The sequence below is a fragment of the Pan paniscus genome, chromosome 18, assembly GCF_029289425.2.
Source record: "Pan paniscus chromosome 18, NHGRI_mPanPan1-v2.0_pri, whole genome shotgun sequence".
Classification (NCBI taxonomy): Eukaryota; Metazoa; Chordata; class Mammalia; order Primates; family Hominidae; genus Pan; species Pan paniscus.
The window spans coordinates 65,556,961-65,577,416 of NC_073267.2; the positions used below are offsets into that span (position 1 = coordinate 65,556,961).

Here is a 20,456-nt window from a genome sequence, read left to right on the forward strand (position 1 = left end):
TAGTGGTTCTCTACCTGGGCCTCGTGGCTCCCTAGGGCTGGGGTCCCAAGCCAGAGGCTCCACTTAGCACACCCACACCATACTGGAGCCTGTCAGAGTCACATCTGGGGTGGCCAAGGAGCATGGCACCAGTGTGGGGAGTGGAGCCCATGATGTGAGGCAGTGCCAGGTAGGGTGTGCCAAGGTCAGGCAGGTACTGGTGGCTTCCATTTTGAAACTGTTCTGCCCCTGGTGCCCTTACACTCTGGGTCTGTGATGGGAAGTGGTGGGGGTGGGGTGGCAGTTGATTATTTTTGCATTGCTTTTGGGCTCATTCTTCCATTGTCTTGAACAATAGCTTGTGGATTCTGTTGAGATGGCTGATCCATACTAATCTTATCAAATGGTCATTTGGCCACACCCTTAGAGTTCTTGTCTGACTACACATTTTCATTTTAAACAATATAGATAGGCTGAAAATTTTCCAAATTTTCAAGTTCTGATTTCCTTTTTATTAATTATTCCATTTTAAAATCATTTTTTACTTCTTGCATTTTACTATAAGCAGTCAAGAGAAGCCAGGCCATGCTTTTGACACTTTCTTAGGAATTTCTTCAGCCAAATATTCTATTTCATTGCTCACAAGTTCTACCTTCCACAAAACACAAGGACACAAATACAATTCAGCCAAGCTCTTTGCCACTTTATAACAAGAATGGTCTTTTCTCCATTATCCAATAATGGAGAAACATCTTATTGATGTTCCTCATTTCCATCTGAGGTCTCATGAGAATGGTCCTTACTGTCTCCATTTCTACCGATATTATATATAGGGTTACTTACATATTCTCCAAGAAGATTGAGACATCCCCTAAAGCTCTCCTTTTTCTTTTCTAAGCCTTCACCAGAATTTCCCTTAATGGCCCATTCATAGCAATGTAATCTTTTTGTAGGATGCATCTCAAAACTCTTCCAGCCTGTACCCATTATCCAGTTCCAGATCCAATTCCACAATCTTAGGTATTGGTTACATAAGCACCCCACTCCCAGTACCAATCTCTGTCATTGTATGTTTGGGCAGCCATAACAAAATATCATAAACCGGGTGGCTTATAAATAACACAAACTTATTTCTCACAGTTCTGGAGACTGCAAAATCCAAGATCAAGGGGCCAGAAGATTTGGTGGCTGGTGAGGGCCCTCTTCCTGGTTCATAGACAGCATCTTCTCACTGCATCCTTACATGGTGGAAGGAAAAAGGGAGCTCTCTCAAGCCTCTTTTCTGTGGGCACTAACCTCATTCATGAGGGCTCTGACCTCATGACCTAATCACCTTCCAAAGGCCTGACCTCCAAATACCATCATACTGGTCATTAGGACTTCACATATAAATTCTGGAGGGACACAAACATTCAATCCACAGGATAGGGTCTCAGAAAAAAGTTCTGAACCTCACTGGGTTCCCCCTGCCACCTGCCATGGTGGCACTCTGCTGCTAGCCATGTTAGCACACCTTTGGATGACTCTCAAGTGAAATGTCCTTCTGGGATGCCCCAGTTTTCTCTATGTAGTGCCCCTTCTACACCCTTCATTCCCACCTACTGATCTGTGAAACTTGGTTTGCTCATTGGATATCATGTTTCCAGGCAGCCCTGCAAGTTTTGACAATCCATTGCCACTCTCTCCTCTCTACCCCACGATCCTCACATTCTCAACCAGTCCACATGTCCCTATGCTAGTTGCCCTTTCCAAAGTTAACATTTCCAAATGGCAAGATAAGTTCAGAGTTATTTAAAAAAAAAATACGTGCACTTGAAACATACCATGAAAATGTTGGGCTTTCTCTTTTTCTTTTTCTCTTACTTCTTTCTTTCTTTTTCTTTTCTTTTTCTTTCTTTCTTTCTTTTTCTTTTCTTTCCATTCTTTCTTTTTCTTTCTTTTCTTTCTTTCTTCTTAAATCTCATCCTTATCCTCCCTGCAGATGTAGTGAGCTCCAGCAGCCTCCTATTTATTGTTTTTCCCAGGGAAGCCAATTTCAGTTCAGTTCCCACTGTTTCATAACACAAGAGCTCAACTTACACACTTCCAAACAGAGGGATGGGTACTCAGTTTTGTTTTCTTCTTCCCCCAAGAAAATGCCTCAATCTCAGTTTCAGGCTTAAACAGACTTAACAGCCATAAGCTTTATAAGCTCTGGCATGCCATAAATAGTCCTTTTCATCAGAATCTGCAAATCACAATTCTACTGTAAAAACAAGAGCTACTCAGATAGCTGCCCACAGCACTGAGCATGGTGCCTTGCATTTAGTGGCATTTAATAAAGATTTGTTGATGGACTGATTGACCCAGGTCTTCCATATCAGGTGTAGCCTGAGTTTCTTAGATATTTTTCAGGGGATTTAAAGTAAGATTTTTTTTTTTGAGATGGAGTCTCGCTCCTGTTGCCCAGGCTGGAGTGCAATGGCATGATCGCCGCTCACTGCAACCTCTGCCTCCTGGGTTCAAGCGATTCTCCTGCCTCAGCCTCCTGAGTAGCTGGGACTACAGGCATGCACCACCACGCCCAGCTAATTTTTGTATTTTTAGTAGAGACAGGGTTTCACCATGTTGGCCAAGATGGTCTCAATCTCTTGACCTCATGATCCGACCGCCTCAGCCTCCCAAAGTGCTGGGATTATAGGCAAAAGCCACCGCGCCTGGCCTAAAGTAAGATTTAAAACAAACTCTTTATGCACCAACCTCTCAATTCTCATAATCCTTGAGCCCAGAATCTTAGAACCTACTTATAATGCATGAGTTTCAAAGCCCCTATGGGGACCAGAGGGCAAAAGGAAAGGAAAGGCAATCTAGTAAAAGCCTCTACACTATCTGGACCATGGCACAGTGATAAGTGGTGTCCTCATAACAGCCTGGAGGAACTAAGAAAGTCTGAGGGGCCCTCTGGATCTTAAGAAAAAAGCAAACCAGGAATTTCATTATGACATTTGAAGGTTTTGGAGTCAAAAATCGTGATTTGACCATGTACCAGCCCTGTGGCCTTATGCAGGTTACTTAGCTTCTCTGGACCTGTGGTTTATGCAATCAAACCAAGTTGTAGATTATCTGTTAGGATGAAAGGCGGAAACATGTTAAGCCCTTTAGACAGTACCTGGCATGTAGAAAGCATCAATAGTGTTTTAGGCTGGGCATGGTGGCTCACACCTATAATCCTAGCACTTTGGGAGGCTGAGGTGGGCGGATTGCCTGAGCTCAGGAGTTTGACACCAGCATGGGCAACACGGTGAAAGCTCATCTCTACTAAAATACAAAATAAATTAGCCGGGTGTGGCCACATGTGCCTGTAGTCCCAGCTACTTGGGAGGCTGAGGCAGGAGAATTGCCTGAACCTGGGAAGTGGAGGTTGCAGTGAGCCAAGATCACACCACTGCACTCCAGCCTGGGTGACAGAGTGAGACAGAGACTCGGTCTCTAAAAAAAATAAAAAATAAAAATAAAAATAATAGTGTTTTAAACAATTAGCTTGGGAATACAGCGAAGGAAAGTGTACTGTACTTTTAACTTTATGAAAATTGGAAGTCCATGCATACCAATTACAGTAACTCAGCTACCCAGAATATTCAATTAATCAGAACATCCTACTCTCCCAACATGCCAAGTAGATTGGAGCTCACAGTACAAATGAAAGCACTGAAGGGAGAAGAAACAAAGTGGGAATCTGTAATTAGTGGATTTAATCAGGATTATAAGACACCAGCAGTGCTAAAATAAAATCATATGATAAATTTTTTAAATGAAATTGTGACTTTGGGAACAGGTATCCCGTAGGAGCTATTCCAAAATTGCAAGAGGGAGGAGAGGAAGCTGAATTGCTACATGCTTATTTTAGTCATCAGACTTTAGTACGAAAAAGAAGTGGGAGGGGTAAACAAATACAACTAAGAAAGTAATTAAGGCCTTGGAAACAGCTGTTGATAAAAACACAGGTAAGGGAATTTTTAGAAAAATTATGTGTAACAAATCAGCAGGTGGAATAAAATGGATCCCTAGGCAGTGAAGAAACTTGTTTTAAAAAAAAAAGCTTGCTGAATCATGAACAAATCACGAAAGTATAGTAATAACAGGAAATTTTGCATTAAGTCTTATAGGGAGCTTGGGAGACGGAGGCATTTTGGGCAGCTCAGTTGCTTCCAGGTAAAGAGCCACAGCGAGATGACAAAGGTAGCAGTGCAGGGAGTGCCCCTTGCTCGACCCCCCTCGGTGTTTGGGCATCATATTTAGAGGATGGATTATGGTCAGAATTAGAATGACCAAGACTATAAAAAGAATCAAGGTGGGGCATGGTGGCTCACGCCTGTAAACCCAGCACTTTGAGAGGCTGAGGCAGGCAGATCACTTGAGGTCAGGAGTTTGAGACCAGCCTGGCCAACATGGTGAAACCCCATCTCTACTAAAAATACAGAAATTGGCAAGGCGTGGTGGCAAGCGCCTGTAATCCTAGCTACTCAGGAGGCTGAAGCAGGAGAATTGCTTGAACCCGGGAGGCGGAGGTTGCAGTGAGCCAGGATCATGCCACTGCACTCAGGCCTGGGCAACAGGGCGAGATTCCGTCTCAAAAAAGAAAAGAAAAGAAAAGAAATCAATTCTGCAAGTGTTCTTTATGCTCTTCCTATGTCCAAGGCAACAAGCCAAGTGGGAGATACAAAGATGATCAAGACTGGTTCTGGATCTTAGGAAACATTGGGACCATGAAGACAACAGCTTTAACAGTAACCCGGGGAAAAGGCCATGAATGCTGGGACATAATTTGCCCTGAGAGTATGAAGAAAGGCTTCCTATGGGAGGCAGCATTTGAGCTGACCTTGAAGGGATAGAAAAAAAGAATAGGAAAAGTGTTTCAGGCAGGAAAATGGCATTCATCCATCCAAGTATCCATCCAATTAACAAATAGTTATTGGGCACTTACTTTCTGTTAGACACTGTGCTAGTAGCTGACAACAGACTTTCCAGTAAAAAGAGATAAAGTCCCTGCCCTTGGGGAACTACATGGGAGGCAGATGTTAACCAAAGTGTCAAACCTTCAGATGTAACTTGCATCTAGCCAATGCCATGAGGGGCGCTCTGAGTTTCTGTCCAAGGCTCTGACAGCAACACCTAGCCCAGTAAAAAATTCAAAATCCTTGCTGAGGATAGCAGAATGAGATCCGAAGGGAGAGTCAAAAACATCCACGCTGAAAGAGGAGACCGCAGCATTCCCAAAATGGGGAGCGACATGCTTTAAAGCGAGAAACAAGAGTGAGAGTAAGGGTCTGAAACAGGTCCAGAGGCTGGTGTGTGGCAAGTGGGAAATAGTGCATGAGAAACAGGGCCACAGGGGCAGGTGGGGTCTTGAGGGTCTTGGTGAGAAGCCACCATCATTTATTCTAAGACCAATGGATAGCATTGGAAATATTTTTATTGGTGTCCTTGTGTGGAGAAGAGATAGGAGGTGGTAAGGTGAGAGTTTTGTCTTAGAAAGATGATCTAGCTGAAGTGTGGAGACTAGATGAGGGCCAGAGTGGATGAACCTGACTGGCAGGAGATACGGTGGAGGTCAGGACTGGGAGGACAGCAGGGGGAATGGGGAGAAATGATGCCAAGACATATCTGGAGTAGGTCAACCAGACTAGAAGGTAGATTTGGGGACTTTGGTAAGGAAAAGGGAAGAGTTAAGGATATTTCTGGCATTCAGGACCACATAGACGGTGGTGCCAATCCCTAGGTAAGGAAAGGAGCTATTATGACAGAGAGAGATGCACTGTGCGAAGACAGATGTGTGAAAATCTGGCTAATATTGTGTCTTCCCCAGTAGACTACAAGTTCCTTGAGGGCAGGGACAGGGACCCTGTTTCTTTTTGCTCAAAATTGTGACCTCGGCAAGTAATACAATGTCTGACAAATAGCAAGTGCTCAGTAACTGCTTGTTAATTGAATGGATGTTGGATGAATGATTCTGGTTTTGGACATGTAGTTTGAGGTGTTTTAAGGCATCCAAGAGGAAATGTGAGGTAAAAAGCTAGATATATGAGCTGCAGCTCAGGGGAGAGTCAGGCTGGGAGGTACAGATGCACGATGGGCCAAGGACAGCAGAAAGAGGGAGAAGCTCAACAGGCTCTGGAATCAGCCTTGAGGAATTCTAGCATGTCAGATCCAGGAGTGGAGTGAAAGAGCGTAAAGAAGAAAGAGAAACAGCAGCCCAAGTCAGAGGGAGTGTTTCAAGGAGAGAGTGGTCAACGGTGTCAACTGCAAGTAAGATGAGAACTGAAGAATGTCCTTTGGGCTTAGCAACACTGAGGTCATCAGTGACCTTTGTGGGAGCTGTTTTTTGTGGAGCGATGGGGTTGAAGCCAGATTGGAGGCGGTGAGGAGTGGGAGGTGATGAAACACTGACAGGGAGTAGACTCAAGCCTTAGGAGGAGAGAGGTGGGGCAGATGTTGAGCAAAGGCAGGAGTACGCCAGGCACATTTGAGCAATAAGAACAGGCTAGCGTGGCTAGAACAGAGAGGTTCTTACACATTTTTTCCTGTCCCAACATCCCCTGATGGACAGACACTCCAGGTCATTAATGGACATCAGAGTATGAGGAGGAGTTGATTTCACTGGAGCGATGAGCTTGATTTTTGGAGATGTTCATTTTGCAGGGGGCTTGTGGAGCAGGCAAGGGTAGAGAGATGTCTGCAGAGTAGCTGGAAATACAGGTCTGGGGTGGCATCTGCAAACTATAGCCACGAGCCAAATACAGCCTGCCACCTGTTTTTGTATGGCTGGCCCACCAGCTAAGAATGGCTTTTACATTTTTAAATGGTTGGAAAAAATCAAAAGAAGAATAATACTTGGTGACATGTAAATCGTATATGAAATTTGAATTTCAGTGTCCATAAATAAAGTTTTATTGGAACACAGCCACACTCATTCATTTCCATATTGTCTATGGCTGCTTTTGCGCTACTACAGCAGTTGAAGAGTTGGGACAGAGACCATTGGCCTGCACAGCCTAAAATATTTACTATCTGGCTCTGCACAGTAAAAGTTTGCCAATCCTTGGTCTAGGGCATAGAACAGCAACACCAGAGCAACTTCCTGTCAGTCTACATTTCAGAAAAGAATTAAGTTAAAAGGACCAGACCACACTGCACATTAAGAAACACAGGTGGCTGGCCGTTTGTGGGGTGTGAAGGTATTGGCAATGGCCTGATCCTTCTGGATCTGTGATGGACGTCTGCTATCCCTCAACGTGTCCCCCCTCTTGCTGATGTCATGAACAAGCCCCCCACAAGGCTCAGTGTAAAGGGTACATCTTCAAAGAAACATTTCCCTTCTTCCTTAAGTGGGTTCTCTGCTGTCTTAAGCAAAGCTTCTTTCCCTTCTCCTTATGGCACTTGTCACCATGGTAATTAAATAATTATTTGTAGAATTCTTGGTTTAATGCCTGTCTCGCCCACTGGACTGAGAAGCACTATGGTAATGACTTAAGACAGCAGGCTCTAAAAACCGGCTGCTTGATTCTATCCTGGCTCTGGTTACACTGGCTGGGTAACCGTGGCTTACTTACCCTCTCCTGGTCTCAGTTTCCTCATCAGTAAAATGTAGACAGTGAGATTCTGTACCTTTCGGGGTTGTGAGGATTAAATGAGATAATAGAGGCAAAGTGCTCAGGGTAGTGCCTGCAATAGATTAAGTGCTCAGTAAGTGTGTCACCATCAGCAGCCATTTGGATGGGGGGAGCATGGGAAAGGAGTGGGAGAAAACAAGGATGAAACCTGCATTTCATGGCAGCTGACAGATAGTGATGCCATTTCCCGAGTCAGGGAACATGAGAAGAGGAGTGGGCTTGGGGGACTTGCCACATCCAAGGTGCCTGGAGACACCCAACTGTCAATGCAAGGTAGACAGGTGGGAATGGAGCTCAGAGGGTTGTTGGGTGCAGTAGAGGATTGTAGGTGTGTGAAGATGGCTTGAAATCACTGAGGGGGAAACATAAGATTGTTGGGCTGTGTTTTTGGCATAGGTAAAAATGCTCTAGCATTTGTCATAAGTGCTGTGTGATTATATGTCCATACCTTAATGAACATAAGCTATTATGATGTTATGTTCCTTGGGAACTGGAACTAGCTTGTCCTGTTGACTGCTGGATCCCCAGTACCAGTACTTCAGGCACAGCAGCTAGCATATAATAGATGCTCAATAAATATTTATCAAAGAATAAGTAAAGGAATGAAGGAAAAGAGAGATACTACATATTAACTTGATAACCAGGTTGGAGATTACTGCAAATGTTGTGACTCACCCTGGACCATCATCAGCAATCCTTACACATGATGACAGCTTCCTACTTCAAACACCTGTGTCTTACTGCTTGAGGAATCCTCTGGTGACAGGAGCAGGCTGACCAATGCCTGGGGCAAACTGGAAGTGCTGGGGAGTTAATATCTCAGAAGGAGCAAATCTCATCCACTAAGGGATGGCCCTTGGTGGAAAATAGCCAGTGCTCTCAGCCCTCAGTTGGATGTTCTGTGAGCCATGCTCTTGCCAAGGAATTGGCTCACATGTGTCCCCACTGGATCCATGATCACCACACAGCATCCAGAATTCAGGATCACAGGAGGGTGAAAGCTATGGTGAAGTAGTCAAAGGGACTCCTAAACATCTGAACCAGAGGTCCTCAAAACAAGATGAAAATGAGGCAATCAGCATTTGGGGCTTCTGCTAGGACCACAGTCATCTGACCCTTCATGTCTGGACCCCACAGCTTCCTGGAAGCAGGCTGGCAGCTGACCAAGCACTGATGAAGGTGTGGGACAGCTCTATAATGAAGGCTCTGGTCATCATGAACAAATGACATCAGAGTCAGTCTCCTTATCCGGCCAAAAGGAGGTAATTACCTATGTGCTTGCCTCAGAGGTCAGAAGAGAATAGAAGAGACAGTGCTTTTTAAGGTCAGAAATCTGAACACACAGCGGGGAGAATGTTACCAAAGCACCCTTGGGTTCAATTTCCCCAAAAGCCTGCAGGTGGACAAATCCAAGTTGCTTCCTGGGTTTGCCACTTCCCCTGCCTCAACCTGTCCCACCTGAGAAGCACTGAGGAAGTAGAGACTGCACAGGTACCACTGTTACCCCTGCCCCCACCAGGAATCTTCTTTCTTGTGTAGTTTTAGGAGTGAAGGGAACAAAACCATAAAAGGAAGGAGCCAGTAAATGTGCACATATCCTGCATCAGCAGTTGGCCCTTTTCACATTCCTCTTTTGACCTTGCTAACAACACTAAGAAGTAAAACATCCCCACTTCAGGTGAGGAATCTGGGGTCTGAGGAGATTAAATAACTTGTCCAAGATCACACAGGTAATAAGTGGCAGAGTGGGAATTTCAAAACAGGAATTTCTGTGTGGCTCCCAAGCCCATGGGCTTTCTACCACATCCAGTTTTGCCTGGAAAATCCTCTCCAGTGATGTCATAAAATGTTACTGGGCCTCAACCCAGAGGGCTCCAGCCAGTATCTTAAGAACATATGAATGTTTTTTGTTTGTTTTTTTTTTTTTTTTTGAGATGGTGTTTTGCTCTTGTTGCCCAGACTGGAGTGCAATGGTGTGATCTCGACTCACTGCAACCTCCGCCTCCCGGGTTCAAGCGATTCTCCTGCCTCAACCTCCCAAGTAGCTGGGATTACAGGCATTTGCCACCATGCCTGACTAATTTTGTATTTTTAGTAGAGACAGGGTTTCTCCATATTGGCCAGGCTGGTGTCCAACTCCTGACCTCAAGTCATCTGCCTGCCTCAGATTCCCAAAGTGCTGGGATTACAGGTGTGAGCCACGCACAGCGCCCGGCCAGATCATATGAATTTTCTCTGTCAGTTAAATACAAATAGTCTAACCCAGCTCTTGTGATTCCTTCCTTGATTCAACCCAACTTCTCCCTACCCTAACTCTGAACATACTCTCACTGTTTCTAGAGGGGCAGCTGGGAAGCCCAGACATTCAGATCATTCAGACCGCAGGGAGGTGAAACAGGGTGAGGAGGGGAAAATGAAACTTGCAAAGATGCAGACAGAATAGGATGCAGCCATGGAAACCACAAGGGGAGGCATGGCCTGTTTGGTTCCTTTCCTAATCACACAGAAATATATGTGTGTCAACATTATCTTTCACTGAAGACACTAGAAATTGTCAGTGCCAGTGCCTGGTACATTATAGGCATTCAAATTATGTAATGAATGAATCAACATGCTCATCCCTCCTTCCTTCTCCCTGTTCAACTTTTGAGCTATGAAATCTTCCTGGGTTTGATAATCATCTCCCACATCCTTTGCTCCTATCTTTCTCTATCCAATGTATTTCACTCCTGTTAGCATATTGGCCCAGCTGACCCTGGGCTTTCTGTTGGATTGCTGAGCCATTCATGACCTGTAGTTAGAATAAATTCAGAGACCACACAATCACCAGTTACTCCTGAGGACAGACAACCACATGGCAGTGACTGGAGTCACCATACACTTGGCCCTCTGTGCACCGGTTATGATGGTTTCTCGATACAAAGATTAAGTCTTTGGCCTTGGAGCTGACAGACAAGACCTTATAGGTATGACAGTCTATTTCCAAAGGAAGAGGTCCAGTCTCTCCAGGGCTTTGGTTCTTCAAAAAAAATCCTGTCCCAATGTCATGTTCTGTCCTAGAACATCAGCAAAACATCAGAGGTGGGCAGACCCATGAGACTTCTCTAATTCTGTTTTGTGCTCAGTGCACAGTTTAAAAAAGGACAAGTAGAGAAGTTTGTAAAGTGGCTCCTAGAATTCTGCATCTGGCCATGATGGAACCACTGGTATCAACTGGTTCTGCTATTACAAATGTTTATGATGCTAAACAAAATGTATGAAACAACTATTAATGCTTTCAGACATTGTCAACACACATCACAGGTTTGTGATGCTTGTGAAAATATAAACAATTGAGGTGAGACCCTGGATTTCTGCCTATAACCCAGAACACAGGAGGAACCCAATCAGATAGGAACCTTCCTGAGATGAAGAGACAAGGATCAAAGTTAAGGGAGGTTGAGGTGGCTGGAATTTGAGGGATACGGTACCAAAGAAGAAGTAGCTATAAGGAGAAAGAGCTCCAGACATCCTTGTTGGGTGCCCTAAGTATTTGTCTAAATATTAAGCTGCATATTTGTAGGATAGGGCTCCAAAAGATCACACAGAGAACAATTATCAGAAAAAGAACAATTCCCAGTAAGCTGTAAACTGAACAACTATGAGAATTTACACGTGGTCCAGGGTGTGGTGGCCCACACCTGTAATCCCAGTGACTCCAGAGGCTGAGGTGGGAAGATCAATAACTTAACATTCACAATGTTCTGCATGAAAAGAACCAGGAAAATGTAAGCTCTAACAGAAAAATCAGTCTTTGCAAGCAGATCAGGAACGACAGAGATGTTGGAATCGGCAGACAAGGAATTGAAAACAGCTATAATAGTCTCAAGGAGCTAAAGGAAAACATGAACCAAATGAGAAGAGAAATGGAAACTACTTTTAAAAATCCAAATAGAACTTCTAGAGCTCAAAATACAACATCTGCAATAAAAAATTAACTGGATAGGACTAAGATCAGATTAGATAGTGCAGAAGAAAAGATCAGTGAACTTGAAGACAGGGCAGTAAAAACTATTCAGTCTGACACACATGGGGGGAAAAGGCTGAATAAACGAAGAAAGACTAAGAGGACATGGCTGTATTAGTCATAGTTCTGCAGAGGAGAATATATATATACATATGAATGTATTAGGGAGAACTGACTCACATGATTACAAAGGCAAAGTCCCATGGTAGGCTGTCTGCAGGCTGGAGAATGAGAAAACCTAGCTGCGTGGCTCAGTCCAAGTCTGAAAGCCTCAAAATTAGGAAAGCTAACAGTGCAGTCTGCAGCATGAGGCCCTGGGCCTGAGAATCCTAGGGGAGCCACTGGTGCAAGTCCCAGAGTCCAAAGGCCAAAGATCCTGGAGTCTGATGCCCAAGGGCAGGAGAAGAAAAGGCATTCCACTCTGGAAGAGAGAGAGAATGGGCTAAGTTAGCTCTTCATCTAACTTACCTGTGCTTTCAGGGCCTGCTCAGCCCAATCATGTATATACCACTTCCATTCGATGATGGAATGCTGCTGTGCATGCCTGACTTTATGGCTAGATGGGTCAGATAACACCTACTCCATGATGGGCAGCTCAGGTCGCATGGAAACTTGGTGGCCCATGATTAAGCATTCAGTTTCTATTATACTAAGGCCCAGTAGCAGACCGAGATCTGTCTCTCAAAAAGAGAGTAGTGGGCTGGGCCCGGTGGCTCATGCTTGTAATCCCAGCACTTTGGGAGGCTGAGGCGGGCGGATCACCTGAGGTCGGGAGTTCGAGACCAGCCTGACCAGCCTGACCAGTCGGATACACACAGGGGTAAAAAGGCTGAATAAACGAAGAAAGACTAAGAGGACATGGCTGCATTAGTCATGGTTAGTAAAGTCACCCATCTCTACTAAAAATACAAAATTAGCTGGGCATGGTGGCAAATGTCTATAATCCCAGCTACTCAGGAGGCTGAGGCAGGGGAATCGCTTGAACCCAGGAGGCGGAGGTTGCGGTGACTGGTGAGCTGACATCGCGCCATTGCACTTCTGGGCAACAAGAGCGAAACTCCGTCTCAAAAAAACCAAAAAATAAAAAACAGAACAAACAAACAAAAAAGGGTAGTTACCTGCAGATGCAAGCAAGACCTCACTCCAAACCCTCAAGGCCTCCTTTGTGATTCACCTACAGGGACCTGCCAAGGCTCCAGACAGCATCCCTATCTGCCACTGACACCTCAAGCACCATGGAATCTGCTGGATCATGTGGCCCAAGAAGCAGAGCAGCTTGTGCAGCAGCCTGGATCTGTTGCAGAGCCTTCCCCTGTTCTGGGCCCCACACAAAACTAGCAGCTTTTCAGTCATCTGATCAATGGGCCAGAGTAGCACATCCAAATAAGGAAGCACATCCAAATAAGGACTGTGTTGCCTCTACAATCCAAATAGGCCCACTAGGTGTTGTGCCTATTTCCTGGTTGTAGGTGGGGCCAGATACAACAACTTATCCTTCACCTTAGAAGGGATATCCTGACAGCCCCACATCACTATACCCCCAGAATTTCACTGAAGTAGAAGGCACCTGAGTTTTAGTTGGATTTATTTCCCACCCTCTGAGATGCAAATATTTTACCAGTAAGTCCACAGTGGTTGCTACTTCTCACTCACTAGGTCCAGTCAGCATAATGTCATCAATGTAATGGACCAGTGTGATAGCTTTGGAAGGTAAAAGCAATCAAGATCCCTGGGAGCTAGATTATGACATACAGCTGGACAGTTGACATACCCATGAGGTAGGACAGTGAAAGGTATATTACTAACCTTGCCAGCTGAGGGCAAACTGCTTCTGGTGGGCCTTATGGACATGTATGGAGAAAAAGGCATCTGCTAGATTAATAGTTGCATACCAGGTACCAGGAGACATGTTAATTTGCTTAAGTAAGGAAACTACATCTGGTACAGCAGCTGCAATTGGAATCACCACTTTATTAAGCTTACAATAATCCACCGTCATTCTCCAAGATCCATCAGTCTTTTGCACAGGCCAAATAGGAGAGTTGAATGGGGATGTGATGAGAATCACCACCCCTGCATCTTTCAGGTCCTTGATGGTGGCACTAATCTCTGTAATCCCTCCAAGGATGTGATATTGTTTTTGATTCACTGCTTTCCTAGGTAGAGGCAGCTCTAATGGCTTCCATTTGGCTTTTCCCACCATAATATCCTTCACTCCCACAGGTTAGGGGACCAATGTGGAAATTCTGCCAGCTATGTCTATTCCAATTATGCCTATTCCAATTATGCATTCTGGAACTGGGGAAATAACTACAGGATAGGTCCAGGGACCTACTGGACCCACTGTAAATTGGAACAGAGCTAAAACTCCATTAATTAACCCAGCCCACATAATCCCCTACTCTAACTGGAGGGCCACAATGACATTTTGTGTCTCATTTTAAAAATTCCTTTAAGTGATCATTGTCTAAAGCAAAGATAATAACAATGTATTGTGGGATTTATAACACATGTAGAAATTAAATATGTAACAATAATAGCACACAGCATGGGAGGAGAAATGGAAGTATACTGTTTTAAGGGTCTTGTATGTAAAGTAGCATAGTTTTTGGAGATATACTTTGGTAGTTAAAGACACATATTGCAATCCCTAGAACAAACACACACAGAAAAAGAAGAAATGAAATAATAGTAATATAAACAATAAAATATATTAATAATAAAATGAAAAATAGTAAAATAAAATGGAATACAAAAAACATTCAATTATTATCATTCAAGAAAAGACAGGAAAAGAACAAAAAATAAATGAAACAAACAGCAAGTTAGTAGACTTAAAGCCAACCATTTCAATAATTGCATTACATGTAAATGGACTAAATGAAGAAATTATAATGCAGAAATTGTCAAACTGGACAAAAAAGTAAGACCCAGCTATATTCCTCAAGAAATTAACATTATATATACAAACATAGTTTAAAAGTAAAACTATAGGGAAATGATACACCATGCACACACTATAGCTGGAAGAGCTATATTCGTATCAAAATAGACTTCAAGACAAGGAATATTATCAGAGATAAAGGGAGACATCTTTTTTTTCTTTTTTCTTTTTTCTTTTTTTTTTGAGATGGAGTCTGACTCTGTCACCCAGGCTGGAGTGCAATGGTGCGATCTCGGCTAACTGCAACCTCCGCCTCCCGGGTTCAAGCGATTCTCCTGCCTCAGCCTCCCAAGTACCTGGGATTACAGGTGCGTGCCACCATGCCTGGCTAATTTTTGTATTTTTAGTAGAGACGGGGATTCACCATGTTGGTCAGGCTGGTCTCGAACTCCTGAGCTTGTGATCCGCCTGCCTCAGCCTCCCAAAGTGTTGGGATTACAGGCATGAGCCACCGCATCAGACCAACATTTCATAATGATAAATAAGTCAAGGCAAAAAGATAGAACAAACATAAATAGGTATTGGCCTAATAACAGAGCTTTAAAATACATGAAACACATATTGACATAAATGAAAGGGTAAATAGATAAATTTAAATTATAGTTGAAGTTTTTCAAAACTCTTTTTGCAATAATTCATAGGACAAGTAGACAGAAAATTAATAAAAACATAGAAGGCTTGAACATCACTGTCAACCAACCTGACTTAAACAATATTCACTCACCAGGTACAAAATACATGTTCTTTTTTTAAATTGATACATAATAGATCTACATATTTTCACAGTACATGTGGTAATGTGTTACGTCCATATAATATATAAAGATCAACTCAGGATAATTGGGATATACACCAACTTCAATGTTTATTTTTCCTTATGCTAGGAATGTTCTAATTATTCTTTTAGCTATTTTGAAATGTACAATAGATTTATTATTCTTTTCAAGTGCACATGGGACATTCAGCAAATAGGCCATATGCTGAACTAAATGTAAAAAAAAAAATTATAAAGTTTCTTAGGAGAAAAATTTCACAATCTTGGGGCAGATAAAGATTTCCTAGACAGGACAGAAAATATACTAAACGTAAAGAAAGAAAGCGATTAAAATTGATAAATTGGATTTCATCAAAATTTAAAACTTCTTGTCTTCAAAAGACAAGTGAAAAGACAATAAGAAAGTGAAAAGACAATCCACAGTCCAGAAGAAAATACTCATACATATATCTGGTAGGACTTGTATACAAATATAAAAAGAACTCATAATACAATAATTAAAAAGGCAAATTGAAAATTTTAAACAGATAAATTTTCCAGCAGACACTTTGAAAAGAAAATATACAAGTGGCCAATGAGCACATCATCAGGGAAATGCAAAGTAAAACCATAATGAGATGTGACTACATACCCACTAACATTTAAAACACTTACAGTACTGAGAGTTGGTGAGGATGTGAAACAACTGGAACTTTCATACACCGCTGATAGGGGTGTGAAATGGAAACATCACTTTGGAAAACAGTCTGGCAGTGTCAAAGTTGAACATACATTTACTATACGACCTAAAAGTTTCACTCTGAGGTATGCAAATAAAAGAAATGAAAACACATTCACAAAAGGCTTGTGTGTAAACATTCATAGCTACTTTATTCACAATAGCCAAAAATGTGAAACAGCCTCAAATTTAGTCAACATGGACAATCAAGTTGTAGTATAGTCTCTACCATAGAATACTACTCAGCAAGAAGAAAGTAATAAACAGTATGGAGGAATCTTTAAAATATCGTGCTAACCAAAATAGGCTGACACAAAAGACTACACCCTTTGTGACTGCATTTTTGTGGAGTTCAACGGCAGGCAAAACTAATCTATATTAATAGAAATCCAGCAAGTGGCTGCCTGGGTCTGGGGTGGAGGAATTGACTACAAAGGGGCTCAGAGGTATTTCTGGGGTGATAGAAATGTTCTATATCTTGGTTGTGATGGTGGTTACATGGGTGTATACATTTGTCAAACCTTATCAAACTGAACACTTAAAACAGGGTGTATGTATGTTATACCTCAATAAAGTTGACTTTTTTAACAAGAGGTTTTTGTCCTTCAGGGGGTGTCAATCCAGATGGGGAAACCATATTAGAAACCCAGGGGACTCCCCTGTGGTTCCACACAAGCCAGAAGGGCATTCTACACTACTTTATGCCTTGCATACCTAGGTGCCATGAAGATCCAAGGAAAGGGAGATGGGTGGGGGACTAGTCAGTGTAAGTTTCATGAAGAATCTGATGCACGGAGAGAAGGCTTGGAAAAGAAATAGACCATAGGGTCTTGGAAGCAAGGCAAAGGATTTATAAGGCTGAAAATGGGCATTCTTGGGATCCTGAGTTGGGCGATGGCAGTGTGAGAGTGCTATGGGTGGGGAATCCGGGGGCAAGAGTCCAGGAAGGAGGCTCTGGAAGGTGGGTAAACACTGACTGATGGAGGTCTGCTCTAGTGAGGTGACCTGGGGATACAAAGGGAGGAGTGGACCCGAGAGCCATTCCAATGAGCACAAGCCCTTGGGGGATGTTGGCTGTCTCTTACAGAACTAGAGAACTTTCTGAACCATGGAGAGGATGGAGCTGAGACTCTGAAGTCTATTGCCCTAGCTCCAAGCTGGCTCCACCACAAAAAAAACTTGGGGAAAATTTCTTAAGCACCCAAACCTTAGCTTTCTCATTTGTAATACGGGATGAATAAAAACATGCAAGGTTATTGAGAGGATTAGAGGTGAGGCAGATAAAATACCTGGCATGAAGTTATAATAAATGAAAGAATTATAATTAGTCCTAAGGTTCATCAGAGATTCCTGAGACCCCCTATGAGGTGTCTCCTTCCTTTAGGTCTCAGGGGTGGGGTCACAACTATGCTGGATTAGTGAAAAGCAAAACACTAATAAATATATCAATGTACAAGTGTACTCATCATCAAGGACAAGCAACAATAGGTACACATGTCATTTACATGTGTGTGGCACATGGGCAGCAAAAAGAGAATGAGGTGGGTCCCTTTGTCCCTTTCACTAAAAAACAATGGGTCAGGGCGTCCAACTATGGAAATCTGGGCGAAGGGGTTCATAATTCAGTTTCTCCACTGGGAGAAAGATGTCTTTTTAATCTGCAAACTGACGGAAAGTAGCCTACTTACCCTAATATCTCTGTCATTAAGTGGCCTCCTTGATACTTTGATACAGGTAACTGTGGCTCTCAGGGAATCCTAGGAGACCACTGTTCCAGAATCTCTTCTCCAGGTAGGGGCATGTGTTGCGGGTGTCGGGCAAGCACAAACTTATTACAGTTGCTCAGATCTAGGGAAGATTATTTTTCCTACATTGAAAAAGACAAGCATTTACTGAGCATCTACTGTTTACAAGGCAGGTAGTGTGTTAAAGGCTTTACCTGAAGTGCCTGGTGTAACCATTCATTTATTCAGCAATTATTTATTGAGTTGCAACAAGGCACTGTGTAAGATGTCAGGGATGCACTGGGGTCAGGGAGACAAGCAAACAGTTCACAACCACAGGATGGTAAATATCACAACACAGTAGGACCAGGGCAGAGAAGCAACACCTAACCTGGTCTTGGCAGAGGAGGGTGCAAGAAATCTTCCCGGGAGGAGTGAGACCTAAGCGGAACACTGAAGCCCAACTGAAAAGTAAGTTAATCGGGTGAAGGGGAGGTGTGGATGGGAGGCTGTGGGGGAGTGGAACATTCCAGGCAAAGGAAAGAGCAAGCCCTAAGGCCTGGCAGTAAGAGAGACAGAGAATAGTTCATTAGAGGAATTGTTAGCAGTTCACTATGGTTGGAGCAGAAAAATGGCAGCAGCAGTAAGCAAAGGTCTGGTCATGAAAGACTGACAGGCCTGGAATCGAGTTACAGATTTAGCAAATGAAAATACAGTTGCTAAACCTGATGAACACTACCTTAGCCAGGTGATCAAGGTCAACATCAACAGTGGTAAGTCATATGGACAGTACAGACCCTTAACGAGATGTGATGACAATGGCTCTTGACCTCTGTGGTCTTCCTCCCAAAAAAATAATACCCCAGCCTAATCATGAGAAAAACATCTGACAGGCTGTATTGAGGGGCATTCTACAAAACCCCAGACCAGTGCTCCTGAAAACGGTCAAGGTCATCAAAAACAAGGGAAGTCTAAAAAACTGTCACAGCCAAGAGGAACTAAGGAGACTTGACAACTAAATATGATATGGTGTCCTGGACAGGATCCTGGAATAGAAAAGGACACTGGGGAAAAACTAAGGAAATCTAATGAAGTATAGACTTTAGTTAATGATAATATATCAATCTTAGTTCATTAATTGTGACAAATGTATCATACTGGCATAAGATTTTTTTTTAAAAGATGGCGTCTTACTCCGTCACTCAGGCTGGAGTGCAATGGTGCAATCATGGCTCACTGCAGCCTCGAGCTCCTGGGCTCAAACGATACTCCCACCTCAGCCTCCTGAGCAGCTAGGATTACAAATGTGCGCCACTGCACTGGCTCGACGTAAGATATTAGTTATAGGGAAAACTGGGTGCAGGGTGTGTGGTAACTCTGTACGATCTTTATGTTTTTTTCTGTAAATCTAAAATGATTCTAAAATTAAAAGTTTATTTAAAAATGCAGGTTGCCCAGTTAAATCTGAATTTCAGATAAACAATGATTTTTTTTTTTAGTGTTAAGTATATCCCATGCAATATTTGGAGCATCATTATACTAAAAAATTATTCAGTGTTTATCCCGAAATTCAAATTTTACTGGGTGTCTTGGCAACTCTGCCTGGAAAGGGGTTTACCCTGAGAACAGTAAGAAGGGCAGTGATGAGCTACCAAAGGTCACAGCCAGGACAGCATATGATGTGCCACTTCTACAGCAGATGTACAGGTGAGGAAACTGAGGCTCGGTGATATAGCCAGTCTCCCTGCTAGCTTAGTGAGGTAGCAAGGATCTGAACATGGGCCTGCCTCACCCTAAGCCTGTGTCTGTCCATTACACCTCCAGACTTCACAAAACTTTTTCTTTTTTTTTCCTTCAACTTTTATTTTAAGTTCCAGGATACATGTGCAGGATGTCCAGGTTTGTTACATAGGTAAACGTGTGCCATGGTGGTTTGCTGCACAGATCATCCCATCACCTAGATATTAAGCACAGCATACATTAGCCATTATTCCTGATTCTCTCCCTCTCCCCACAACCCCTCAGCTCTGACAGGCCCCAGTGTGTGTCATTTCCCCTTATGTGTCCATGTGTTCTCATCATTCAGTTCCCACTTATAAGTAAGAACATGCAGTGTTTGGTTTTCTGTTCCTGCATTAGTTTGCTGAGGATAAGGGCTTCCAACTCCATCCATGTCCCTGCAAAGGACATCACAAACCTCCTTCCAGAAACATCCACCTCCATGAAGAAGAGCATGAATTCACTCTTGCTGGCAAAAAAAAAAAAATGAAGTGGGGGTCAAGAGCACATATTGAGCCCAGAGGACTCCAGCAAAAGCAGGCAAGTACTCCTGAGCACTAAAACACAGGGCCATACCTCCTGCTGGGCACCAGCTCTCCACAGAGGTCTCCCTCGCCCTCTTATCTGCCTTTACCATCACAATCAAACCAGGGACACTCAGAGCCATGAACTGAAATGTTGGAAGGGGACTTAGGAGCCATTCATCCAACATCCCCCTTTGGGCAGGATTTCCATCCACAGTTGTCGTCGTGAATGTCACCTCCTTGGTTTGGCTCTTAATTCTTGGCTCCTGTTTGTGGCAGTCTTTCCTCACCTTCGATTCCCTGCTTCCAATCTGTTCAGGTGTCAGAAAACAGTTCACCAAGCTAACTAGACCTAGGT

The 20,456-nt window shown here is 43.3% G+C and overlaps 1 protein-coding gene across 8 annotated transcripts in view; it reads right to left on the reverse strand.

The window, feature by feature from the left end:
• Positions 1-20,456, reverse strand: part of LOC100992578 (uncharacterized) — a 214,537-nt gene that overhangs the window by 100,711 nt on the left and 93,370 nt on the right. The window contains exon 1 of one of the 8 annotated variants that reach the window (XM_063597591.1): positions 1,803-5,047. The exons of 6 other annotated variants lie outside the window; for them this stretch is intronic. Coding sequence is in view for 1 of the 2 variants with exons in the window: in XM_063597593.1 (XP_063453663.1) it covers positions 11,815-12,055 (241 nt within the window). In the remaining variant the exon portion in view is untranslated. Of the gene's footprint in view, positions 1-1,802; positions 5,048-11,814; positions 12,056-20,456 lie in introns of those variants that run through there. One more of the 8 variants, XM_063597593.1, reaches the window with a different exon arrangement.